Source organism: Caenorhabditis elegans, chromosome II (genome assembly GCF_000002985.6).
Source record: "Caenorhabditis elegans chromosome II".
Classification (NCBI taxonomy): Eukaryota; Metazoa; Nematoda; class Chromadorea; order Rhabditida; family Rhabditidae; genus Caenorhabditis; species Caenorhabditis elegans.
In genome coordinates, this window is record NC_003280.10 from 4,626,285 (window position 1) to 4,647,478 (window position 21,194).

The 21,194-nt window shown below is 34.4% G+C and overlaps 2 protein-coding genes across 5 annotated transcripts; one reads left to right on the top strand and one right to left on the bottom strand.

The window, feature by feature from the left end:
• The first annotated feature begins 621 nt into the window (after positions 1–621).
• Positions 622–1,502, top strand: F35D11.1 (Protein quiver). Its single transcript, NM_062417.3, has 5 exons — positions 622–787; positions 837–931; positions 987–1,063; positions 1,212–1,304; positions 1,349–1,502. The coding sequence occupies exons 1-5, from the start codon at positions 745–747 to the stop codon at positions 1,449–1,451; spliced, it is 411 nt and encodes a 136-aa protein (NP_494818.1). The 5' UTR covers positions 622–744; the 3' UTR covers positions 1,452–1,502.
• Positions 1,503–1,526: 24 nt separating this feature from the next.
• Positions 1,527–12,057, bottom strand: che-10 (Rootletin; the record flags this gene model as incomplete). 4 transcript variants are annotated; one of them, NM_062418.8, is made up of 17 exons in its annotated part: positions 1,527–1,765; positions 1,858–2,020; positions 3,155–3,334; positions 3,513–3,758; positions 3,819–4,762; positions 4,811–5,170; positions 5,217–5,350; positions 5,543–5,757; positions 5,805–6,596; positions 6,645–8,293; positions 9,048–9,195; positions 9,267–9,362; positions 9,784–9,891; positions 10,209–10,286; positions 10,899–11,064; positions 11,119–11,519; positions 11,926–12,057. In NM_062418.8, 17 exons carry the CDS (start codon positions 12,055–12,057, stop codon positions 1,710–1,712), a joined length of 5,868 nt encoding a protein of 1,955 aa, NP_494819.3. The 4 variants fall into 4 exon arrangements, with proteins under 4 accessions (NP_494819.3, NP_494820.3, NP_001367815.1 ...); NM_062419.7 differs by having other exon boundaries at positions 1,527–2,020; NM_062420.7 differs by lacking the exons at positions 1,527–1,765; positions 1,858–2,020 and having other exon boundaries at positions 2,574–3,334.
• Positions 12,058–21,194: the final 9,137 nt, after the last annotated feature.

The following is a 21,194-nucleotide window of genomic DNA, read 5'->3' on the forward strand; positions in this document are numbered from 1 at the left end:
ATATGGGCGGGTTACGGTGATTGTATCGTAGGATTACTGTAGTTTTTGGAAAAAAGAGCATGGTCGGGGTAGATTAGTGGTAATGTAGAGGTACTGTAGGATTACTGTAATTATTGAAAAAAGTAAACTTTTGACTTTTGAAGGGATATTAAGTTGTCGTTGATGATGTTGACGCAGTACTGCACTAGTACTGTAGGCGTATTTAGGAGTTCTGTAAGATTACTGTAATTAAAAAAGTTAACTTTTGTAGTAGTACTGTAAAAGGGACTGTAGTACGAGAATTGACTTAAACAGTGTGATATTTTTATTTTTTCGATAAACTTAACCAAAAATGTAGACCATCAGTCAGTATCACTTGTTCTTAGCATGGTTCAAAAAATAATTAGGACAACTCTACCAGTGCTCCTGATTTTCTAGGCCAGCTAAATGTCATTCCCAAAATACAAACATGAAAATCTGCATTTCTTGTCAAACTTCCCTACTCTCCCGCTTCCTCGCGCGGTTTTTGAGTCCTTCCGGACATTTTTCGACGAAACACACATGTAGTAGTGTCTAAACGATTATGAATTGTGTATTGTGTCGGCTCTCAGAGCCCATTTGACCCCGCCGTTTTCGCCCATTATTTCACATTTCGAGAAGCTGCCCCCGCTGCACAACTAGAAACATATGTGTGTAGCTCTGTTTTCTACGATTTCAACATTTCCGTTCGTTCTTTTTAATCTTTGAAATAAACACATACACAAAATGGCCTTCTCAGTATTTCTAATCTTCCTGCTCATTCGAATCGGTTAGTTTTCTATTTTGGTTGGAAATCTATCTACATCGAAATATCTCAGGAGATTCTCTGTTATGTCATCAATGTGAGGGATGGCGTGGCCATAAAGACGGAGGAAATGAGAACTCGTGTCTCAAGTATAATAATAACTGCGAGGTATTTTAAACTATGTAGAATAGATTCAAAGATATCTATGTAGAAATAATTTAAGACAAACGTGTTCTGCGTGAAGATCACTGAACCGATGACGAAGGAGGCGACATATGAGCCATATAGATCAGAGTGCTGGTGAGTCGCTACTCAGCGAAATTGCGATAATAAAGCTTTAGCCTTTTTGGAAAATTTCCAAATCAGGGATATACATGTCTGGTCTCGTAAAGATTTTGATGTTAATATAGGTTTTAAAATTTCAAAAATTTCAAATTGTTGATTCCAGGCACCAGAACAACCTCGTTGTTGGTCCCGGCAACTCGACCACCGTCCAAAATGAGTGCTACACATTTTTCGATCAAGCAACACCTCCAAAACGGTTCGCAATTTTTTCCATTTTTTTCAATTAATATAACTTTTCAGTTGGACATATTGCTTCTGCAACAGTAGCAACTACTGTAACACCGGTCATTCAACATTTCAAACTTTCAAACTATTTTCCTTGATTTTAACAATGCTTTTCTGAATAAATTTTCAACTTGCGTCCAAATCTGGCGCAACGAGAATAAGATTAATGTATTTTTTGTTGAAAAAAATCGCAAAGAATGTGAAAATTTATGTGAAAATAAGAAATTAAAACAATAAATTTCGAGACGTCGTCGTCTCCACAAGAAATCAAAAAATCAAGGGAAGCGAGAAGCAGGGGAGAAGCACGTGACAAAGGAGCATCTTAAGCAGCTACACTAGGGAAAAATTTGTTCGTTTCAAAGTAAAAGTGTCTTCATTAATGCTGAAGATGGCCGTTGTCAGACTCTCTCCGGATTCTGGCTTCCCTTCCGTCTGAAAATTGAAAATCAAAGCAAGTCTTTAAAAAACTTTGATTCTATAAAAGCGAATGAGCTTAAAATAACCCATTCACATAATAAGAGTACCCGAATTGAAAGAGCCAGAATGTGATAATGGAGAGATTGGCGGTGTGTTGATCATTTGTATTGCTGGAGTACGATCTCCTGTATATACATATTCAAGGTATCGTTCCTGAAGAATTGTCCGTTCACTAGACTGGGACAGAGACCGATGACGCTCGATGGTGTGCTGAAAATTCTGGAATTTTTTGGATTAAAGATGGAGTACCGAAATCTGAAAATTTGCTTTTGAAAAATAAAAATTACATCGTTGGTCGAGATTTTTTTGGCCACATTTCACATTTTAATTTTAAAATCGTGTAGGTATAAAGCGCATTTTTTATTTTTAAACAGTTCGAATAACTTTCTCGGAATTTTCTGGCAGCTTTATTCAAAAGTTTGGCCAAAAAAAATGCATTCAGAAATGGGCAAAGCTGTGGCAAAAGTTGGACAAGACTTTGTTTTTTTTTGCCAAACTTTGAGTGAAACTGTTTTGTGCCATTCTTGGGCCAGATACTAGCAAGAGTTAAAAAAAAGTGGACTAAACTTGTGTGAAGCTTTGCCAACTTCTGAACCGAGTTAGTTTTTTTTGGGTAGTTTTCAGCTTGAAGCATTTTTATGAAAGCCAACTTATTGATTGTTATACTTGCAAACATGCAATATCAACCGCCACCTTTGAAAATTATCCGTTCGCATTTTATTGTGTGTGTTAGGATTGTATAACATGGACAAGAAAAAACTAAAAAGCATTTATGTTTTTTTTGTTGCAAAAGACACATTATTGAAACAAATGGAAAGAGATATATTAAATGGTACATCTATTACTACGAATTAGTTTTAAAGAAATGTAAAAAAAATGCGAAACCTAGTTAAACAGGAAAACACATAAGAATTGAAGATTTCAGTGGAAAAAGGACAGGGTTCAATAGGGAATGACAACCGGGGGAGATGGATGAGATCTAAATGACTAGGAAATTATGGACTAGATATGGTTTTAAATAATATTATTATTAGTATTAAAGCTAAAATAAAATTAGTTGGCAATGTATAAACAAAAAGGGAGAAAGACAAGGGACACAGACAATGGACATGGCAGGATTACGGTAGTTAAGGGTTACTGTAGGAAGAAAATTTTAAAATTAAAACAATAAGCTGAAATGAAACTAAATAAGTGAAATTGAATCATGCCTTTGAACTTTTTTTGCAGTTAAAAAAAATTAAAAAATTTTAGAATTGGAATAAAAACTTCAAATTCGTTTTGAAATTATTTTACTGGAGCTAGTTCTGAATTTTGAACTAGACAATCAATGGTTTTTTCTCATACCCTAAAGGCAGATGTGTGCTGAACGCCCCGTCGGCTAACGGTGGGACCAGTCGCCACAACTCCCTTTGTACGCTTTCGGCGTTCGGCTTCGAGTTGCTCGCGGAGCAACTGGATTTGGGATTCTAAGAGTTTTCGCTTGTGAGAGTAGTTGGCGTCTTTTTGGTCAAGCATTGATTGGAGCTGCAAAAACCTAGAATGTAGATTAGCCTATGAATTTCTTGAAAATTATCAAATTTCATAAAAATTTTCACCAGCCGAAAATTTATCAGTCGGCTGTCGGCTGGCGCTACCAGCCGAAAAACCTTAATTTTACAGCCGCACATCCCTGCTCAGTACCACCTAATTTTGTTTCACAAACCTGACGTTTTTCTTCAATTAAAGCTGCAATTCGAGCTTCGAGCAATGAATGCTCCTTAGCCAACTTGGTTACCGACCGATTTCCGGCGTCGCGCTCCAGATTCTGAATTTGAGCTTGAAGTTGAGCACAATTCCTATACAACTGTTGATTTTCTCGTTCCATTGACGCGAGAGATTTGTCGATGGCACGACGTTCGTTCATGGTTTCTCGAACGGCCTTTTCAGTTTTTCCCTTCTCTTCTTCTAGCTGAAAAAAATATTTCGAAATTGAAACTGTTTTATTCACACAAACAACAATAAAACTAACCGCATCAACATGTCTCTTAAGTGCACTGATTTCCCTTTCCAACCTTACTCGAATACCCTCGATCTCCTTCTTTTCAGTGTCACTTCTGAAGCTTTTCCTCTTTAAATCCTCAATTTCAGCAGTTTGCATGAGCTTTTCTTTTCTCAAAATCTTAAGTTCTGCTCTCATCTCCGCCTCCAACCTCTTCCATTCTTCCTCGAACTTTTTCATCGCAGTTACTGTATTTTGCATAACAATCAGTTTACTTGAAAGCTCTTCATTCTTTCTCTCGAAATCTACTGATCTCAAATTGATCCCGTTCATTCTGTTGAGTTGATCTCTCATTTCAACTCGTAATCTATCACATTCTTTTGTCAATGCAGTATTTCTATTCGTCATTTCATGATTTGACTCTTCCCATCTCCGTTGCTCCTGCACCGCCCGTTCCTGCTCCTCAGCTGGTTTTTTGGCAGTTGTCATGGCTGATTTCCATGTTCTTTCAGAGACTCGAAGTTCTTCAAGACTTGTGCGATTCCGCTCGTTGAGCCTCCGTTCATCTGTGATCTCTCGCATAAGCTGCTCTCTTTCCTTTTCCAATTGTTCAAGCTTCCGGAACAGATTCTCGTTCTCTGCAAGAGTTCTTCTCTGCTTCCCAATTGCCAATTCTCGTTCACGATTTGCTCGATCGAGTTGTTCTTCTAAGTCTCGATGCTTTGAATCTTGAACTCCAACCAATCCAGTAGCCTTTTCCTTTGATTCGAGAGCATCATGAAGCTGACCATGAAGTACTTCAATTTCTTTTCGTAGATGTGCAAGTTTAGATTCTTTTTCTCGAAGATGAAGCTCTAAAGTTGAAATTCTGGCTTTCATACTTCTGATTTCATGTTCTCTTGATCGTGATGATTCCTCATTTGTGAGATACATTTGACGCTGACTTGTCATTCGATTTTCAATTGTATTGCGTTCTGAATAATATTTTCATCAATTGATTCAAAGTTTAAATATTCCTTTACCTTCAGTAATATGAACCAATTGTCTCTCAACTCTCTCAATAACCATTTGCCTATCCGCCAGCTTCTCATTTCTCTGCCTCAGCTCATCTTTTGCCTTTTCCAGAGCATCTGATAAATCTGCATTGTCTGCTTCCAACTGTTCGATTCTTTCTTTCAAAAACCGAAGTGTAACTCCAACTGAAGAACTCACATCCATAGAGTCAACTGCTCTTTGCATATTCTGTGAGCTGTCTGCAAAACGGACTGAGGGGGAACTGCGAAGCGGGACTTCATCAGAATTCTCATTGAGGCCGATCGAAGAAGCTGCACGTGGAATGTCAACATAGATTGACCGATTTTGGCGGGAATTCGAAGACATAGCTGGAAAGAATATTTTTGGAGTTAGTTTGGAAAAGGGAGAACTCACGATTTTGTAAGGATTCTACTGCTGATTTCTGAAGATTTGCAAGTTTTGATTGAACTTCTTCGAATCGTTTTTGGCTATCTCTCAGTCGATTATCAGAATCTTTTGCTTTCAGTTCTTGACGTTCCAGTTTTAATCTGGAAATAAAACAAATAATTTGTTTTTAAAAAATTATATAATGCAAACAAATTTGTATGTATTTCTAGAACAATTTTCTAACTGCCAAATTCGTATAAATTGTTTGACTACTTCAGTTTTTCTATTAGATTTTTGTCAGCAAAAATTGTCGATAACTTTGAAAATAATCAATTCTACATGAGATAACTTACGTCACAGTAGCCAGATCACTTCTAAGCCTCTGATTATCCAATTCACCCTTATTGGCCTTCTCCTCAGCACTCCGGTACTTATCCAAAATGTCACTGATTGCAGATTTGCTCGTTTCTCTCTTGACTTCAAATGCAGCTTTCACTGTTGCCAGATCATTTACAAGCCGTTGATTCTCATCTTGAAGAGCTTTTCGAACTTTTTCAAGATCAGTTAGCTGCAAATTACGAATATTTTTAAGCTAAAAACTCAAATAAAACTCACTCTAAACTGCTCATTCTGTGCTTGCTTCAGCATACTCTGAGCATCATGCTCCATCTTTCTGAGCAAATCTCCTGAAACCTCGTTCTTCGCAGCTTTATCCATCAACTGAATCTCTAATTGTCGAACTTTATTGGTCAAATCAGTCACATTCTGATCCAATTCATTCTTCTTTTCTTCTAGATTAACATTCTTCATTCTCATATTATGAACAACTTTGTTAGCCTCTCTCAATTGATCTGCCAAGTCTTGGATCTTCTTCCTCTCCTCATTCCACTTCTCACTCAACCCCTCTTTTCCATTTTTGAGTTCCGAGTTTTGTTTCAGCATGACTGCAAGCTCGTCTTTCAGCTTTTCAAGTTCTGCTTCAGTAGTTTCCAGCTTGGATATCAGCTCCATTGTATTCGATTCCAAAGCATTAATCGAACTTTCTCTCTCCGCAATTCCAGCCGTCAGCTTTTCCACGTCACCCTCCAACACTGAAATTCTTCGAGTCTGTTGATCAATCGTTGTTGCATGTTTTGTAGCAACAAGCATTGCTTCTTCTTTCTGTTCCATGAGTTTCATCCTCTCTTCATTCAATGTCTTCTGTTCCTTCTTCCGATCTTCCTCTTTCTCCTCATCTGTCAACTCCATTTTTCGAAGCTTGTCATCAAGATCTCTTGATTTCTCATGGCTGTCTTCTAAATCCCTACGAAGAGCAATTTCCTTATCTTCTTTCTCCTTCACCACATCCTCAAGCTTCTGCACTCGTTCTTGAAGTTCCGTAACTGCTTCGTTTTTGGATGATTCCAGCTGAAAAGCAGAACTTTATAGATTTTCTAACCCATCAACCCAACTTACCCGATTCCTTTCATTACTCCATTCCGCCCGATCACCATCATTCTGCTCATTCAACTTCTCCAATTCCTTTCTCATTTTCTCTTTCAACCTCTCCACTTCTTCTTCCGTGTGCAGATGATCCACTTTCAACTGATCGTGCTCTTCCATTAGCATCTCGTGGATCTTCGTGAGCTCATTCATTCTCGCTTCACATTCTTTTCCAAAATTCTCAACTCCTTGACGATCCTTCTCAGCCAATTGTAACTTTACTTCATACTCTTCTTTCATTTCCGCTTCATTTTTCTGTTCAAGCTCTTCCATCCTTAACAGTTCTTCTTTTCTCTCCTTTTCTGACTTGTTTAATTGTTCTTTCAACGATGAAATTTCTTCATTCAAGCTATCAACAGTAACACCCTTCTGCTTCAGCTCATTAGTCAACTTATCAAAGTTTCCACGTAAATCATCAAGTAATGCTCGAAGATCTGCTTCTTCTCGTTCCTTCTCCTGTCCTCTTCTGTTCATTTCTTCCAGCTCCATCTTCAACTGCTCATACTTCTCTTGCCACGTGGCGACATCTTCGAGCAATGCGTCATTCTTCCGAGCTGCATCATCATACTTCTCATTAGCTTCGGAGATCTGTCGAGTCCTCTCATTGACTTGCTCGTGGAGCCGGGTAAGTTCAGCCTTCAAAATATCGATTTCCCCGTTAGCCTCTTCGTATGTGGCAGTCAACTGATGACTTGATGTTCGGACGTTTTGAATGTGAACTTCTTTTTCTTGAAGTGTAGCCATCAAATTTCGAATTTCCTCATTCTTATTCTCCACCTCACTATTCAAAGATTCAATTTGATCTGTCAGCGTGTTCAACTCATTCTTACTCTCCAAAAACTGTTCTTGATTCAGCTTTCCTTCTCCTTCCATCGCAGTGATAATTGCCTGGAACTCTGCGAGCTCTTTCCGGAGCTCCGCTTCCTTCTCAGCCATCTCATCAAGCTTTGCTCGACACTCTGCTATCTCCAAGTCTCTCTGATCAGCCTGCTCTCTTTCGGTTTCCAGTTTCTTTTTGAGCTCATCCCGTTCTGTTTCGAGCATGTCAAGCCTTAAAGTCTTATCATCCAAATCTGTCTTCATCGCCGCCACGTCACCCTTTAAACTTCTCTGCGTCTCTCTGAGCTCATCACTTTCTCGTCTAATCTTTTCCCGTTCAGAACGTTCTTTTTCAAATCGAGATCTTTCCTCGGTATCTTTGGAACGTAACGCTTCCTCGTGAGAATCCTCCCGCTCTTTCAGTTCTTCTCGATGCCGAATCATCAATTCCTCAATAAACTGTTTGTGTTGCCTGTGTGCTTCATTCAATGAGTTCTGAACTGATATGGTGAGTTTTTCCTGGCTCTCCCGTTGCTCCTCGAGATTCCGGATCTTTTCACTGGCCTTCCTCAACTCATCATCCAACTTTTTCAGGTCATGTTCTCTCTGTGAATAGACACTTGATCGTTTTCTCTCTGCTTCTCTGTCATCTTTTCTTCGTTTCTCTTCTTTTTCCAAATCCTTCTTTGCACGATCTCTTTCCTTTTCTGCCTGCTTCGCTGCTTCCCTTGATTCATCGATTTCCCCGTTCTTGGTGGTCAGCAGCTTCCGCATTTTACGTGCCACATCCATTGGTGTTTCGTCTGAAATTTTATGATTTTATGTGTGGAAAAACAAGATTAGAAGTTTTTGAAAGATTCTGTGCAATACTACGTTCTATTGTAAATTGATGTCTTTAAAACAAAAATTAAAAACATATCGTGCATAGAAATTTTTTGCTAACAAAATCCAATAAAAAAGTGAAATAAAAAATAATGCACTTTTTTCTAGGACCAAAACGCACTGAAATAGAATCCATTAGTCGCTATGCTATAGTAATAAAATATATTTTATTTTGCATTATCTTTAAAGTTCACTATAATTTGCTAACTTTTCAGGAACTTTATAAAAATGCAAGTAAAAACTGCTCCAGAACAATTTTTCTATGAAAAACTACGTGGCTGCCAGAAAATAAAACTCGGCCACTTTCATGAATCTAAGATGGGAGTCATTCTACCATAGAAATTTTTTTAGTGACTGAATCATCATTTCAAATTGTTAAAACAAATCCAATGTGAAAATTGTATCTACAAGTGCAAACCAATAGTAAAAAAAATAGGTCTAAGTCTTTCTTGAGTCGCGACATGCTTGTAGGCAGGTATGCAGGCCTTTTTGTTCCTACTTAGAACCTTGACCAATGGTCATTACTTGAAAATATTCTAAAAACCTTTAAACTTATCAGCTACAAACATATTTGATACTCTATATCACCACAATATTTTGCACAAACTAAAAAATAAAACAAACTGAAAAGTGAGTGAGCGGTGGTGTTGTCGACTATAACAGAAGGACTCTGACTTCTTCCTCTGCCTCCAGCCATTTCGTGAGCCATTTTGGAAAGTTGTTCGAGAATATCCGAGAGCTCGTCGTTTTGCTCGCGGAGCTTCCTGCATTCGTCCTCTTTTCTCTTCAAATCTCGCTGCCGTTCGTTTGCTTTTTCTTCTGACTGCAAAAGAGAGATGTTGATGAAATATGAAGGTGGGTTAAATGGGAAACAGGTAATTGCTCTCAACTCACTTTCATATAATTCTCAGTGACAGAGTTGAGCTGACGAAGTGTCTCATCGAGTACATCGTCCTTTTCTCGTTTCATTTGTTCCTTCTGGTCGAGATTCTAGAAGTTGAAAAGGGGTTTTAACTAGACGTAGGAAAATTAACGGTTTTTTTTCAGTAAAAATGAAAAGCTTACAGCAAAATTTTTATAATTAAATATTTCAGCGGTTTATTCTCCGTTGTCAAAAAATGCCTTAAAATTACTTTTAGATAAGAAATTATTGAAAAATTTTTAACACAAAGTGCACATTTTCAACTTTCGGTTTAAAAAAGAAGACCAAGAAAATTCTAAAAATTTTATAGAATCCGAAAGTAAAACGAAAATTGCGGTGCATCATCTTGAAGGTAAAATTGCACATTTCAATATACATAGAACACCTATTCATTTTCTACAAAATTTCAACGTTTTTAAAAAAAATTTCATCCCTCAAATTCAGGCAAAAATCCTGAAGTGAAAAGTGCCAATTCTCACAAGAACTAACCTTTTGCTCGGCGTGGCGAATGGCTTTTCGCATAAGTGTTGCACACCGCGTGAATTCGGTCAATTGTCTGTCCAAATCGTTGGCGGTGGTTGTGCGCAACTCGTGGAGCTGCAAGAAATAAGTGATGTTTAAACTTGAAATTTCTATTTTAGTGTCGAAAATTAGAATGGGATCTGTGAATTAAAATTTTGATTTTCCAAGCTGGCTGCAAAATTAGTAATAGGTCTAGCTTCTAGAAAATGTCGGATAAGTTTAAAATTAATGTGTTTTTTTTTAAATTAGTGTAGGAACATCTACAGAAAGTTCCATAAAACGAGGAGCGCTACGTTACACTACAAATTTTTTTATAATCTCAGACTAGTTCTACTAGAAGCTGAACAAGTTTGAAAAACACACAAAACAATTAAATAAAACTCGAAAATTACCTGACGCTTGACAGCGGTGAACTCCTTCCAAAGACTGATCAGCTTTCTGTGTTGGGTCTCCGTTTGATTTCGATAGCGCTGCAAATAAATAAGCTTCCGGTGGTGAGGGGAAATTTCGTAGAAAAAGGGCAATTGAAGGCTTCCGGTGGAAGAAAGATTTGAAGCTGGTGTACTTCCGTTTTAAAACAAGGTTAGATTAAAACTCAAAATCTATACAAGTGGAACGGAAAATGCACTCTTACTTCCTGGTATGGTTTACAGGAAAAAAGTAAAAATAGAAAAGTGTTGCAAATTTCTGGCCCTTTACAGTATTGCAACTCGCGAGACTGCAAACCTCGAATAATCTACTTTGACGGCGTATATCTCGGATGTCACTACTGTTATCAAAAATTGTCCAACTATCAAAGTATAGAAAAGTTTTCAGCAAGTATTTTGTCAGTTGACAGTTTGATGATAAAACCAATTGGAACCAAGATAAGAGCTGTCAAAGTAGAGCTAAAGATGGTGCAAGTCTAAAGAAAAAATCTTATTTCTAGTTCTGAAGACTAGGGAATATTAAAAACTGAAATAAGAATCTGAACGTTCAGATTTTGGTGTTTAATATTCGGACAACCTCACATTTTTCTATAATCAATCAAAAGTACAAGCTTGAAACTTCAAGCATCAACCAAGAAATCAAAATCGTCTAACCGTATTCTCCGACCGAAATCTCATCGACTCTGTATGCTGCTGCTGTTGTAATTGCTGTAGTTGTCTGCTCAAATTAGTAGCATCAACTCTTAAATGCTCATTTGCAGCTAGTGCTGCATCATTTTCTTCTCGGAGCATCTCATTCACCTCTTCCAGTGTGTTGTTTCTGGAAATTCAAATATTTTTTTTTTAAATTCAAACCTGTATCATTGCCGCTTACTTGAACAATTCCTCTTTCAACTTTGCAAAAAGTTCGTCCAAATTCTCCTCTCCAACTCCAATATCTGCACCATCCAAATTATAATGAGCCAAAACTCTTGGACTGCTTCGATGTCTTCCATAATCTCCGATCGGGCTCGTCGACCGATACCTATGCCCTACTAGACTTTTGTGTCGATTTCTTAACCCATTAATCGCATAGTTTGGGGTTCTAGATGAACTAATCATGGCATTGGAGTTCAACGGAATGTCAATGGTTAGAGAAGGCATGGAAATGTTTGTCTGATTGTGAAGATGTGTGAGTCCTGGATGAGCAAGTGATGATAATGTCACATCGGGGCTGGGGGTCAGATTGAAAGACTCGATTGATTCTGCGTTTGCTCTTTGGCGGAAGCGTTGGAGCTGTAACAAAATACCGTTTTGAATTCAGGAAAATATTATGTGAGTGGAATATTTTGAATAGTTCACTAAAACTACGACGACTTTCTCTCCGGTAGTGCTTCTTCTTTTTTACATTTTTCTTTTTTTTTCCAATTGGTCATGCAGTTGGTCATTGTATGTTTGCCCACAAGCCCCGATTTCGCGCCGCTTCCAATAACAAAAGTGAAAGTGATCGGATGAGAGAATCAACTAGTGTACTTACTCTTTTTGTTAAAATAAAAACAGAAACAGGAAACAATTGGGTTTCAGTTTAAAAACTACGAGAATTGAAACAAGGTTTCAGAGAACAATTGTGTTACTGTAACTTTACAAATTCAATGGATCTCAGGTTTTTTTGAAGACGATGAAATTATTCTCCGAAGCTTACCTGATCATTAATATCCTGGATAACCTGCCGATTCCTCCGATTCTCCTCAATCCCAGCATCCAACCGATTTCGGCATTCGGATAGATCTTCAGTGACACGAACGACATCCTCCGAACTTGCCGCCGATTTCATTTTTTTGCTTTGCCGTTTTGGGAGCTCACCGAGTTGGCATACTGAAAGAAAATATTGGTAGGTGGGAAGAAAGGTGGAGTCGGAGAAAAGGATGCACGCGATATGTGTGTGACATGAAAATTAGATAGGTTTGGCGAGAATTTATGGGAAAGTTTGTAGAAAATTTTGAGAAATCTGAAGAATATTTATGAAGCATTTTTGAAAAAGTAGAGATTTTGCTATTTTGCAAAAGTTGAATCTTTATAGGTGGACTAGAGGGAAGACTTAATTGAGAAAGAATAAAAATTCCTATATTTTTTAAAAGTGTGTTTTTTTTTGTTCAATTTTGTAGTCTCCCTGTTTCTATTTCCTCTAAAATTAGGTCGTCGCCTTCGATTTCCGGCATCTGATTGGCTGATAAATGAACGGAAAAAATCACTGATTGGTCGCACGTTTTGTAAAAATTCCAAAAAAAGAATTTGGCCAAATTTGAGTTTTTCTCTGCCAGCTAGTATCTCAGAAACAAAAAAATATTTTGTTGATTTAAATTTTTTTGGAAAAACTAAAAACAACAGCGGGACATAATTTTAGAGACGAATTCAAATTTATTAAACTCAATGACAAAATGAAGAAGAAGCTTCCATATTTTACTCCTAAAAAAAATAAATAGATCCTAGAAATAGTGAGACGCAGAATGTGACACAAAAAACCGGAATCCGACGGCAACATATGCTTGTGTTCTTCACCATCTCTTCTCATTCTGCAGTGTCACTGTATGTTTGCAGAGAAAACCAGAAAAACAATTTTTATGGAGGTGTTGTTCTGTCTGTCTCTACTCTAACGGGTGTTGGGTTCTTTTTGGAAATGAGAGAGAAAGGAATAAAGAAGAGAATGAGAGAATTGAAGTTTTTAGAATTTTATTGGCAATTCGCCATAGTAAACTGGTAAAATGGCGGAATCAAAACATATGGCACTAGTTGGAAAAATATTAGAATTACAAAATACCTAGTTACAAGTGAAAAAGCTTTTCCCTGATATTCTAAAGAAAAATAATTCACTTAAATATAAAATAAATTTTCAGAGTAATTTTCAATATGTTCGTAAAAAACAAATGGCATTTCACATACGTGAACTAAATCGCAGATGTTTGACATGACGAGTCATGACAATGGAAACGAAATTGCGGGCGGAGAATGCAAAAAAAATCGAAGGACATTTTAGAAAAAGCTCGGGTGCCGCTGAAGCTTCTGTGGAAGGCAATCGGAAGTGTCTCCCCGTATGGACTATTACCGTAGAGTAAGGGTACGAAATGACTACTACGACTATAAAGGACGTTTATGTTTACAGCCACACCCCGGAGATTTTTTTTTTTGAAAAAAAAAAAAGATTCAGAAAATTGGTAGCCGTTTTGCAGTCGTTTAGTTGGAATAAAAAAGGAAGTGAGAAGAAAAATGGGAAAGGTAAAAGGTTGGAAGAAGTGGTGGGAAATTAGATTAAGAATTTGGGATTATTGGGGAACACTAGGGGTTTTCAAAAAACCTTACCTTATAAGTTGGGGGCAAAAATAATTGTTTTTTTTTTCAAAAAAAGAATCGAACATAAATTCGAAAAAAGTTTCAAAAAATTTTACAAATTTCACATGAAGTTGCGAAATGAAAAAATATGTAATATTACGAATAAAATATGCATGTGTAGATTTTCTATTTTTTTAAATTTTCAGTCATAGTTTTTTTTCTAAATGGCCAAATTTTCATGAAAATTTGGACTTTTTAAGTGATTGCAATTTTTGAATGTAACGTAATAAAAATTTTCAAAAAGTTTTTGGAAAATTTTCAAACATACCTTTCTGTTTAAAAAAGACATGAAAACATTAAGCACAAACGTAAAAAGGCTAAAGAATAAATAATGACTCCAAAAAAGGGTCTTATTTCAATTTGCAAATAGCTTCACATAAAACTTCCATTAGTAGCTAGGAGCATGGTGGCTTGCAGAAAAAACGTATCCAATTCTCCCCCTGAGTTGTCATGGAAACTTTGTCTAGTGTAGTATATCAATTTTTTCACTAAATAATACATTTAAAATTTGAAAGAATTTAGAATTTTTTGAAAACAAAAAAAGAGTTTTGATTCAGAAAAATAATAGGAACAGGGTAAGCGCATTTTTTTGTTTATACGACACTATTGACGCTTAGGTGAGAATAGTATTTGATAAGGAAAAAAACTGAAAAATGATAGTGGGAAATGAGAATTAGAGTAGAAAATATTTGATTTTGAATTAAAATTTTAGATTAACATTCAAACATTTTGAAAATGCTCAAAATGTTTTAAGAACTATTAAAAAAATCTAGATGTACATAATTCTGGGAATTTTTTAAATAAATATTATGAGCAAAATAATTCTGAAAATACAGAATAACCAACAAACTTAATTCCATATTTTCCAAAAATATTTGGGTTTGGAATGAAAAGATTTTCATTAAAACTGACCACTTCAATGTCTCATTTCTCTTGCTCTCTTTCTCTCTCTACGCCTGCTCTTCACTTTTTCACTATCTGCGTCTCTTGATTCTTACCACTCTCTCGCTGTGTTCATTGCATATAAGGTTCTAGAAAGGGGGTGCTGGTGGCAAGGAATCAGAGAAAAAGAGAGAAATGAGCAGATGGTCAACTCCCTGATTCTGTATTCTGGATGTTATTATGATGGATTCTCAAGGTCCACCGGTTCGGGATTAGGTAACTGAGTTGCTATGGAAACTCATCGGAGTGGAAGAAGCACATTTAAATTTAGAGGGAAATTAGAAGGAAACGAAAATGAAGACACATTTTGGAAATGAGCTTTGTGAAGAGTTTATGAGCATTCTGTGATGGCCATTGGCAAACCAATTCTTAGGTTTAAAAAAATTTTAAAACCGAGATTCACGGACAATATGGAAATTCAAAACTTCACTGGTTTTCAAAATTTTTTAAACCGAGATTTATGGACAATATGGACAATTAAAACTTCACTGGTTTTCAAAATTTTAAAACCGAGATTTATGGACAATATGGAAATTCAAAACTTCACTGGTTTTCAAAATTTTAAAACCGAGATTTATGGACAATATGGAAATTCAAAACTTCACAGGTTTTCAAAATTTTTGAAACCGAGATTTATGGACAATATGGAAAATTAAAACTTCACTGGTTTTCAAAATTTTAAAACCGAGATTTATGGACAATATGGAAATTCAAAACTTCACTGGTTTTCAAAATTTTTAAAACCGAGATTTATGGACAATATGGAAATTCAAAACTTCACTGGTTTTCAAAATTTTTTAAACCGAGATTTATGGACAATATGGAAATTCAAAACTTCGCAGGTTTTCAAAATTTTTAAAACCGAGATTTATGGACAATATGGAAATTCAAAACTTCACTGGTTTTCAAAATTTTTAAAACCGAGATTTATGGACAATATGGAAATTCAAAACTTCACAGGTTTTCAAAATTTTTGAAACCGAGATTTATGGACAATATGGAAATTCAAAACTTCACTGGTTTTCAAAATTTTAAAACCGAGATTTATGGACAATATGGAAATTCAAAACTTCACTGGTTTTCAAAATTTTAAAACCGAGATTTATGGACAATATGGAAATTCAAAACTTCACTGGTTTTCAAAATTTTAAAACCGAGATTTATGGACAATATGGAAAATTAAAACTTCACTGGTTTTCAAAATTTTAAAACCGAGATTTATGGACAATATGGAAAATTAAAACTTCACTGGTTTTCAAAATTTTAAAACCGAGATTTATGGACAATATGGAAATTCAAAACTTCACTGGTTTTCAAAATTTTTAAAACCGAGATTTATGGACAATATGGAAATTCAAAACTTCACTGGTTTTCAAAATTTTTTAAACCGAGATTTATGGACAATATGGAAAATTCAAAACTTCGCAGGTTTTCAAAATTTTTGAAACCGAGATTTATGGACAATATGGAAAATTCAAAACTTCACTGGATTTCAAAATTTTTAAAACCGAGATTTATGGACAATATGGAAATTCAAAACTTCACAGGTTTTCAAAATTTTTATATGGACAATTAAAACTTCACTGGTTTTCAAAATTTTTAAAACCGAGATTAATGGACAATATGGAAATTCAAAACTTCACTGGTTTTCAAAATTTTTTAAACCGAGATTTATGGACAATATGGAAAATTAAAACTTCACAGGTTTTCAAAATTTTAAAACCGAGATTTATGGACAATATGGAAATTCAAAACTTCACTGGTTTTCAAAATTTTTAAAACCGAGATTTATGGACAATATGGAAATTCAAAACATCACTGGTTTTCAAAAATTTTAAAACCGAGATTTATGGACAATATGGAAATTCAAAACTTCACTGGTTTTCAAAATTTTTAAAACCGAGATTTATGGACAATATGGAAATTCAAAACTTCACAGGTTTTCAAAATTTTTGAAACCGAGATTTATGGACAATATGGAAAATTCAAAACTTCACAGGTTTTCAAAATTTTTGAAACCGAGATTTATGGACAATATGGAAAATTAAAACTTCACTGGTTTTCAAAATTTTAAAACCGAGATTTATGGACAATATGGAAATTCAAAACTTCACAGGTTTTCAAAAATTTTAAAACCGAGATTTATGGACAATATGGAAAATTAAAACTTCACAGGTTTTCAAAAATTTTAAAACCGAGATTTATGGACAATATGGAAATTCAAAACTTCACAGGTTTTCAAAATTTTTAAAACCGAGATTTATGGACAATATGGAAATTCAAAACTTCACTGGTTTTCAAAATTTTAAAACCGAGATTTATGGACAATATGGAAATTCAAAACTTCACAGGTTTTCAAAATTTTTAAAACCGAGATTTATGGACAATATGGAAATTCAAAACTTCACAGGTTTTCAAAATTTTTAAAACCGAGATTTATGGACAATATGGAAAATTAAAACTTCACTGGTTTTCAAAATTTTAAAACCGAGATTTATGGACAATATGGAAATTCAAAACTTCACAGGTTTTCAAAAATTTTAAAACCGAGATTTATGGACAATATGGAAAATTAAAACTTCACAGGTTTTCAAAAATTTTAAAACCGAGATTTATGGACAATATGGAAAATTAAAACTTCACTGGTTTTCAAAATTTTAAAACCGAGATTTATGGACAATATGGAAAATTAAAACTTCACTGGTTTTCAAAATTTTAAAACCGAGATTTATGGACAATATGGAAAATTAAAACTTCACTGGTTTTCAAAATTTTAAAACCGAGATTTCTGGACAATATGGAAATTCAAAACTTCACTGGTTTTCAAAATTTTAAAACCGAGATTTATGGACAATATGGAAATTTAAAACTTCACTGGTTTTCAAAATTTTAAAACCGAGATTTATGGACAATATGGAAAATTAAAACTTCACTGGTTTTCAAAATTTTAAAACCGAGATTTATGGACAAAAACTTCACAGGTTTTCAAAATTTTTAAACCCGAGATTTATGGACAATATGGAAACTCAAAACTTCACAGGTTTTCAAAATTTTTGAAACCGAGATTTATGGACAATATGGAAATTCAAAACTTCACTGGTTTTCAAAATTTTTAAAACCGAGATTTATGGACAATATGGAAAATTAAAACTTCACTGGTTTTCAAAATTTTTAAAACCGAGATTTATGGACAATATGGAAAATTAAAACTTTACTGGTTTTCAAAATTTTAAAACCGAGATTTATGGACAATATGGAAAATTAAAACTTCACTGGTTTTCAAAATTTTTAAAACCGAGATTTATAGATAATATGGAAAATTAAAACTTCACTGGTTTTCAAAATTTTTAAAACCGAGATTTATGGACAATATGGAAAATTAAAACTTCACTGGTTTTCAAAATTTTTAAAACCGAGATTTATGGACAATATGGAAATTCAAAACTTCACTGGTTTTCAAAATTTTTGAAACCGAGATTTATGGACAATATGGAAATTCAAAACTTCACTGGTTTTCAAAATTTTTAAAACCGAGATTTATGGACAATATGGAAATTCAAAACTTCACAGGTTTTCAAAATTTTTAAAACCGAGATTTATGGACAATATGGAAAATTAAAACTTCACAGGTTTTCAAAATTTTTAAAACCGAGATTTATGGACAATATGGAAAATTAAAACTTCACTGGTTTTCAAAATTTTTAAAACCGAGATTTATGGACAATATGGAAAATTAAAACTTTACTGGTTTTCAAAATTTTAAAACCGAGATTTATGGACAATATGGAAAATTAAAACTTCACTGGTTTTCAAAATTTTAAAACCGAGATTTATGGACAATATGGAAAATTAAAACTTCACTGGTTTTCAAAATTTTATAACCGAGATTTATGGACAATATGGAAAATTAAAACTTCACTGGTTTTCAAAATTTTTAAAACCGAGATTTATAGATAATATGGAAAATTAAAACTTCACTGGTTTTCAAAATTTTAAAACCGAGATTTATGGACAATATGGAAAATTAAAACTTCACTGGTTTTCAAAATTTTTAAAACCGAGATTTATAGATAATATGGAAAATTAAAACTTCACTGGTTTTCAAAATTTTTAAAACCGAGATTTATGGACAATATGGAAAATTAAAACTTCACTGGTTTTAAAAATTTTTTAAACCAGTGAAGTTTTGAATTTCCATTTTGTCCATAAAAAAAAATGTAACAATCTATTTTTCGTGTAACAATCTATTTTTTCGTGTAACAATCTATTTTTCGTGTAACAGTCAACCGAAAATGTGTATAATTTGATATAACTCATCCTCCCTGGCTCAATCGGTTTTACACATTTTTGTAGTTGGTCATTTTAAGAAATCTTTGATAACAACAGAGTTATCGCCCCTTCTAGAGAAAAATCTAAAATTTTGATAATTTTATGAAAAAAATTCAATTGAAAACATACGAAAAAATATTTTCTATGGAATAAAATTAAAATGCTTGTATTATGAAAACATCTTAAAAATCAAAAACAAAACACACAATTTCGTCACAAGGTATCCATTCTTCCACAAATTTCGTTCACTTTTCCACCAAATTATCAAAATTTTAGATTTTTCTCTAAAAGGGGCGATAACTCTGTTGTTATCAAAGATATGTTAAAATTACCAACTACAAAAATGTGTAGAAATAATTGGTTAATATTTTTGTAGTTATAAACTTTTTGATACATTTGCAAGAAATCGAGATATTCAGACAAACGTCCTATTTTCAGAACACTGAAAAGTTCGAGTTGGCAGGCATCTCCGATGGGTAACTTCCAAACGGTAAAAGATACAAAAAAGTTGTCAACATATGATTTGTTCATTTAGAAATGCTTAACATTTTTGTAGTTGTTCATAAATTGAAATCTGTCATGCAGTCTAAGATATACCACTCGGAACAGAATATTGTAATTTTTGCAACTAATTTTCGGTACTTTTCAAATTTTAAGATATCAAGGAGTGCTTTTCGTTGCCTAATATTTTTAATCTGCGTTATACGAAAGTTTTCCAACTGCATGAAACACTAACATTTCCATTCAAACCTAAAACCAAAAAAATCGAAAAAATTATTTTTTCTTCTCGACTACTCGAAGGCAGATGGTGCAGTCTGGAAGTTGTCGGAATTGGTTGGTATTTATAAATATTTCACTACTCACTAACTACTATGTAAGCACAAAATAATATTTGGGAAAAAAATAAAAACTGAGACAAAACGAAAAAACTTATCGATCACCCTAATATTTATGAAGATATTTTTATGATACTTTCATTTTTATGAATGTATTTTAATTACATATTTCCCTCACAATCCGTTCCTATGTTCCACTGAAAGAATCTGTTCTGATCTTGAGCAAACAAAAGCTGACCAAAGTTCCTAACACAAGACGAAAAAAGGAGTTCCCAGTGGTGTTTCGTGCTCACGGAGCACTCAACCCTCTGCCACGTCATTGCGTTCTTTCTTACAAAAGAAAAATTGAATTTGTTTTGTTTTGAAACTCCTTGAGAAGGTAAGCGAAACAGATATCGAGAGTGACCGGTCACTAAGAAAGAAAAACGAGAAGCAGGTGTGAAATGAGAAAGTTGGGATGACATGAATGGGAAAAGTAAATGTTTGACAGGGGTGCCTGGGAACAAAGCATCATGATTATTTAAATAAGTGACGAGAATATTCCTGAAGAATCGGCTTAATGAGCAGCAGAAAAAACTTTTGAAAATAGTTTTTTATAAACTAGAACGATTTTTTTTTCAGAATTGCAAATGTAAAATTCCAGAATTTTAATACCGTTTCTAGACTCTCTTTGGCCCAGACACCAGACATATTTTGTAGAACTTCAAACGTAAGTTTGCATAATTTCAGAAGCTTCAAGATTGTCAAGACAAGTGACCAATTTTGACATTGGTTTCTGTAAGTAAGTGAGTTCTGAAAATTATCCCAATTCGTATAACCCATCAAGTCCCTTTCTAGATTCCCGAGGAAAGTCGATTCAGTTTTTATAAAATGCATGATCCTATTAAATGAAATTTTGATATTCAACCAACAAAGAATGTTTTTGACATTGAGAGTTTACTGTAATCTTCGACTTTTTCCACAAGGGAAATTTATAATCGCATGTTCAAATTAAATACAATTTTTTGAAAATACCTTGCCCACTCTTTCAGCACTGTAAATTCAGAACTTTTTAATTGTATTTATGCATTGTTCTTGTTTTCAAATTGGAAAACGTTTTTAGGTAGACGGGTAGGCACGCATTTTTGCATACATTTAGGTGTTTCAAAAATGGTCGACGTTATATAAAAAAAAATTCTACCTGTAAACTCATCACAGTATGCTATCCAAATAGCATGGGCATCATATCTAGCGTTTTCAAATTCAATTCACCTCTCAAATTTAAAAATAAAATAATTTAATAGATCCCTTTTAACCAAACAATCACAAAACTACCATTAGACACAATGTCAAAGTATGTTATGTGTCACTGAATAGAAATAATAATTGGCCTAGTTACTGATCCTCATTTCACTGTCAAAAGTGTGCCCCATTTTCATTCGCTCCTCATCTTGTCCCCGTCCCGAAAAACGAACCTAGTCGTTTATTTAACCTTCGT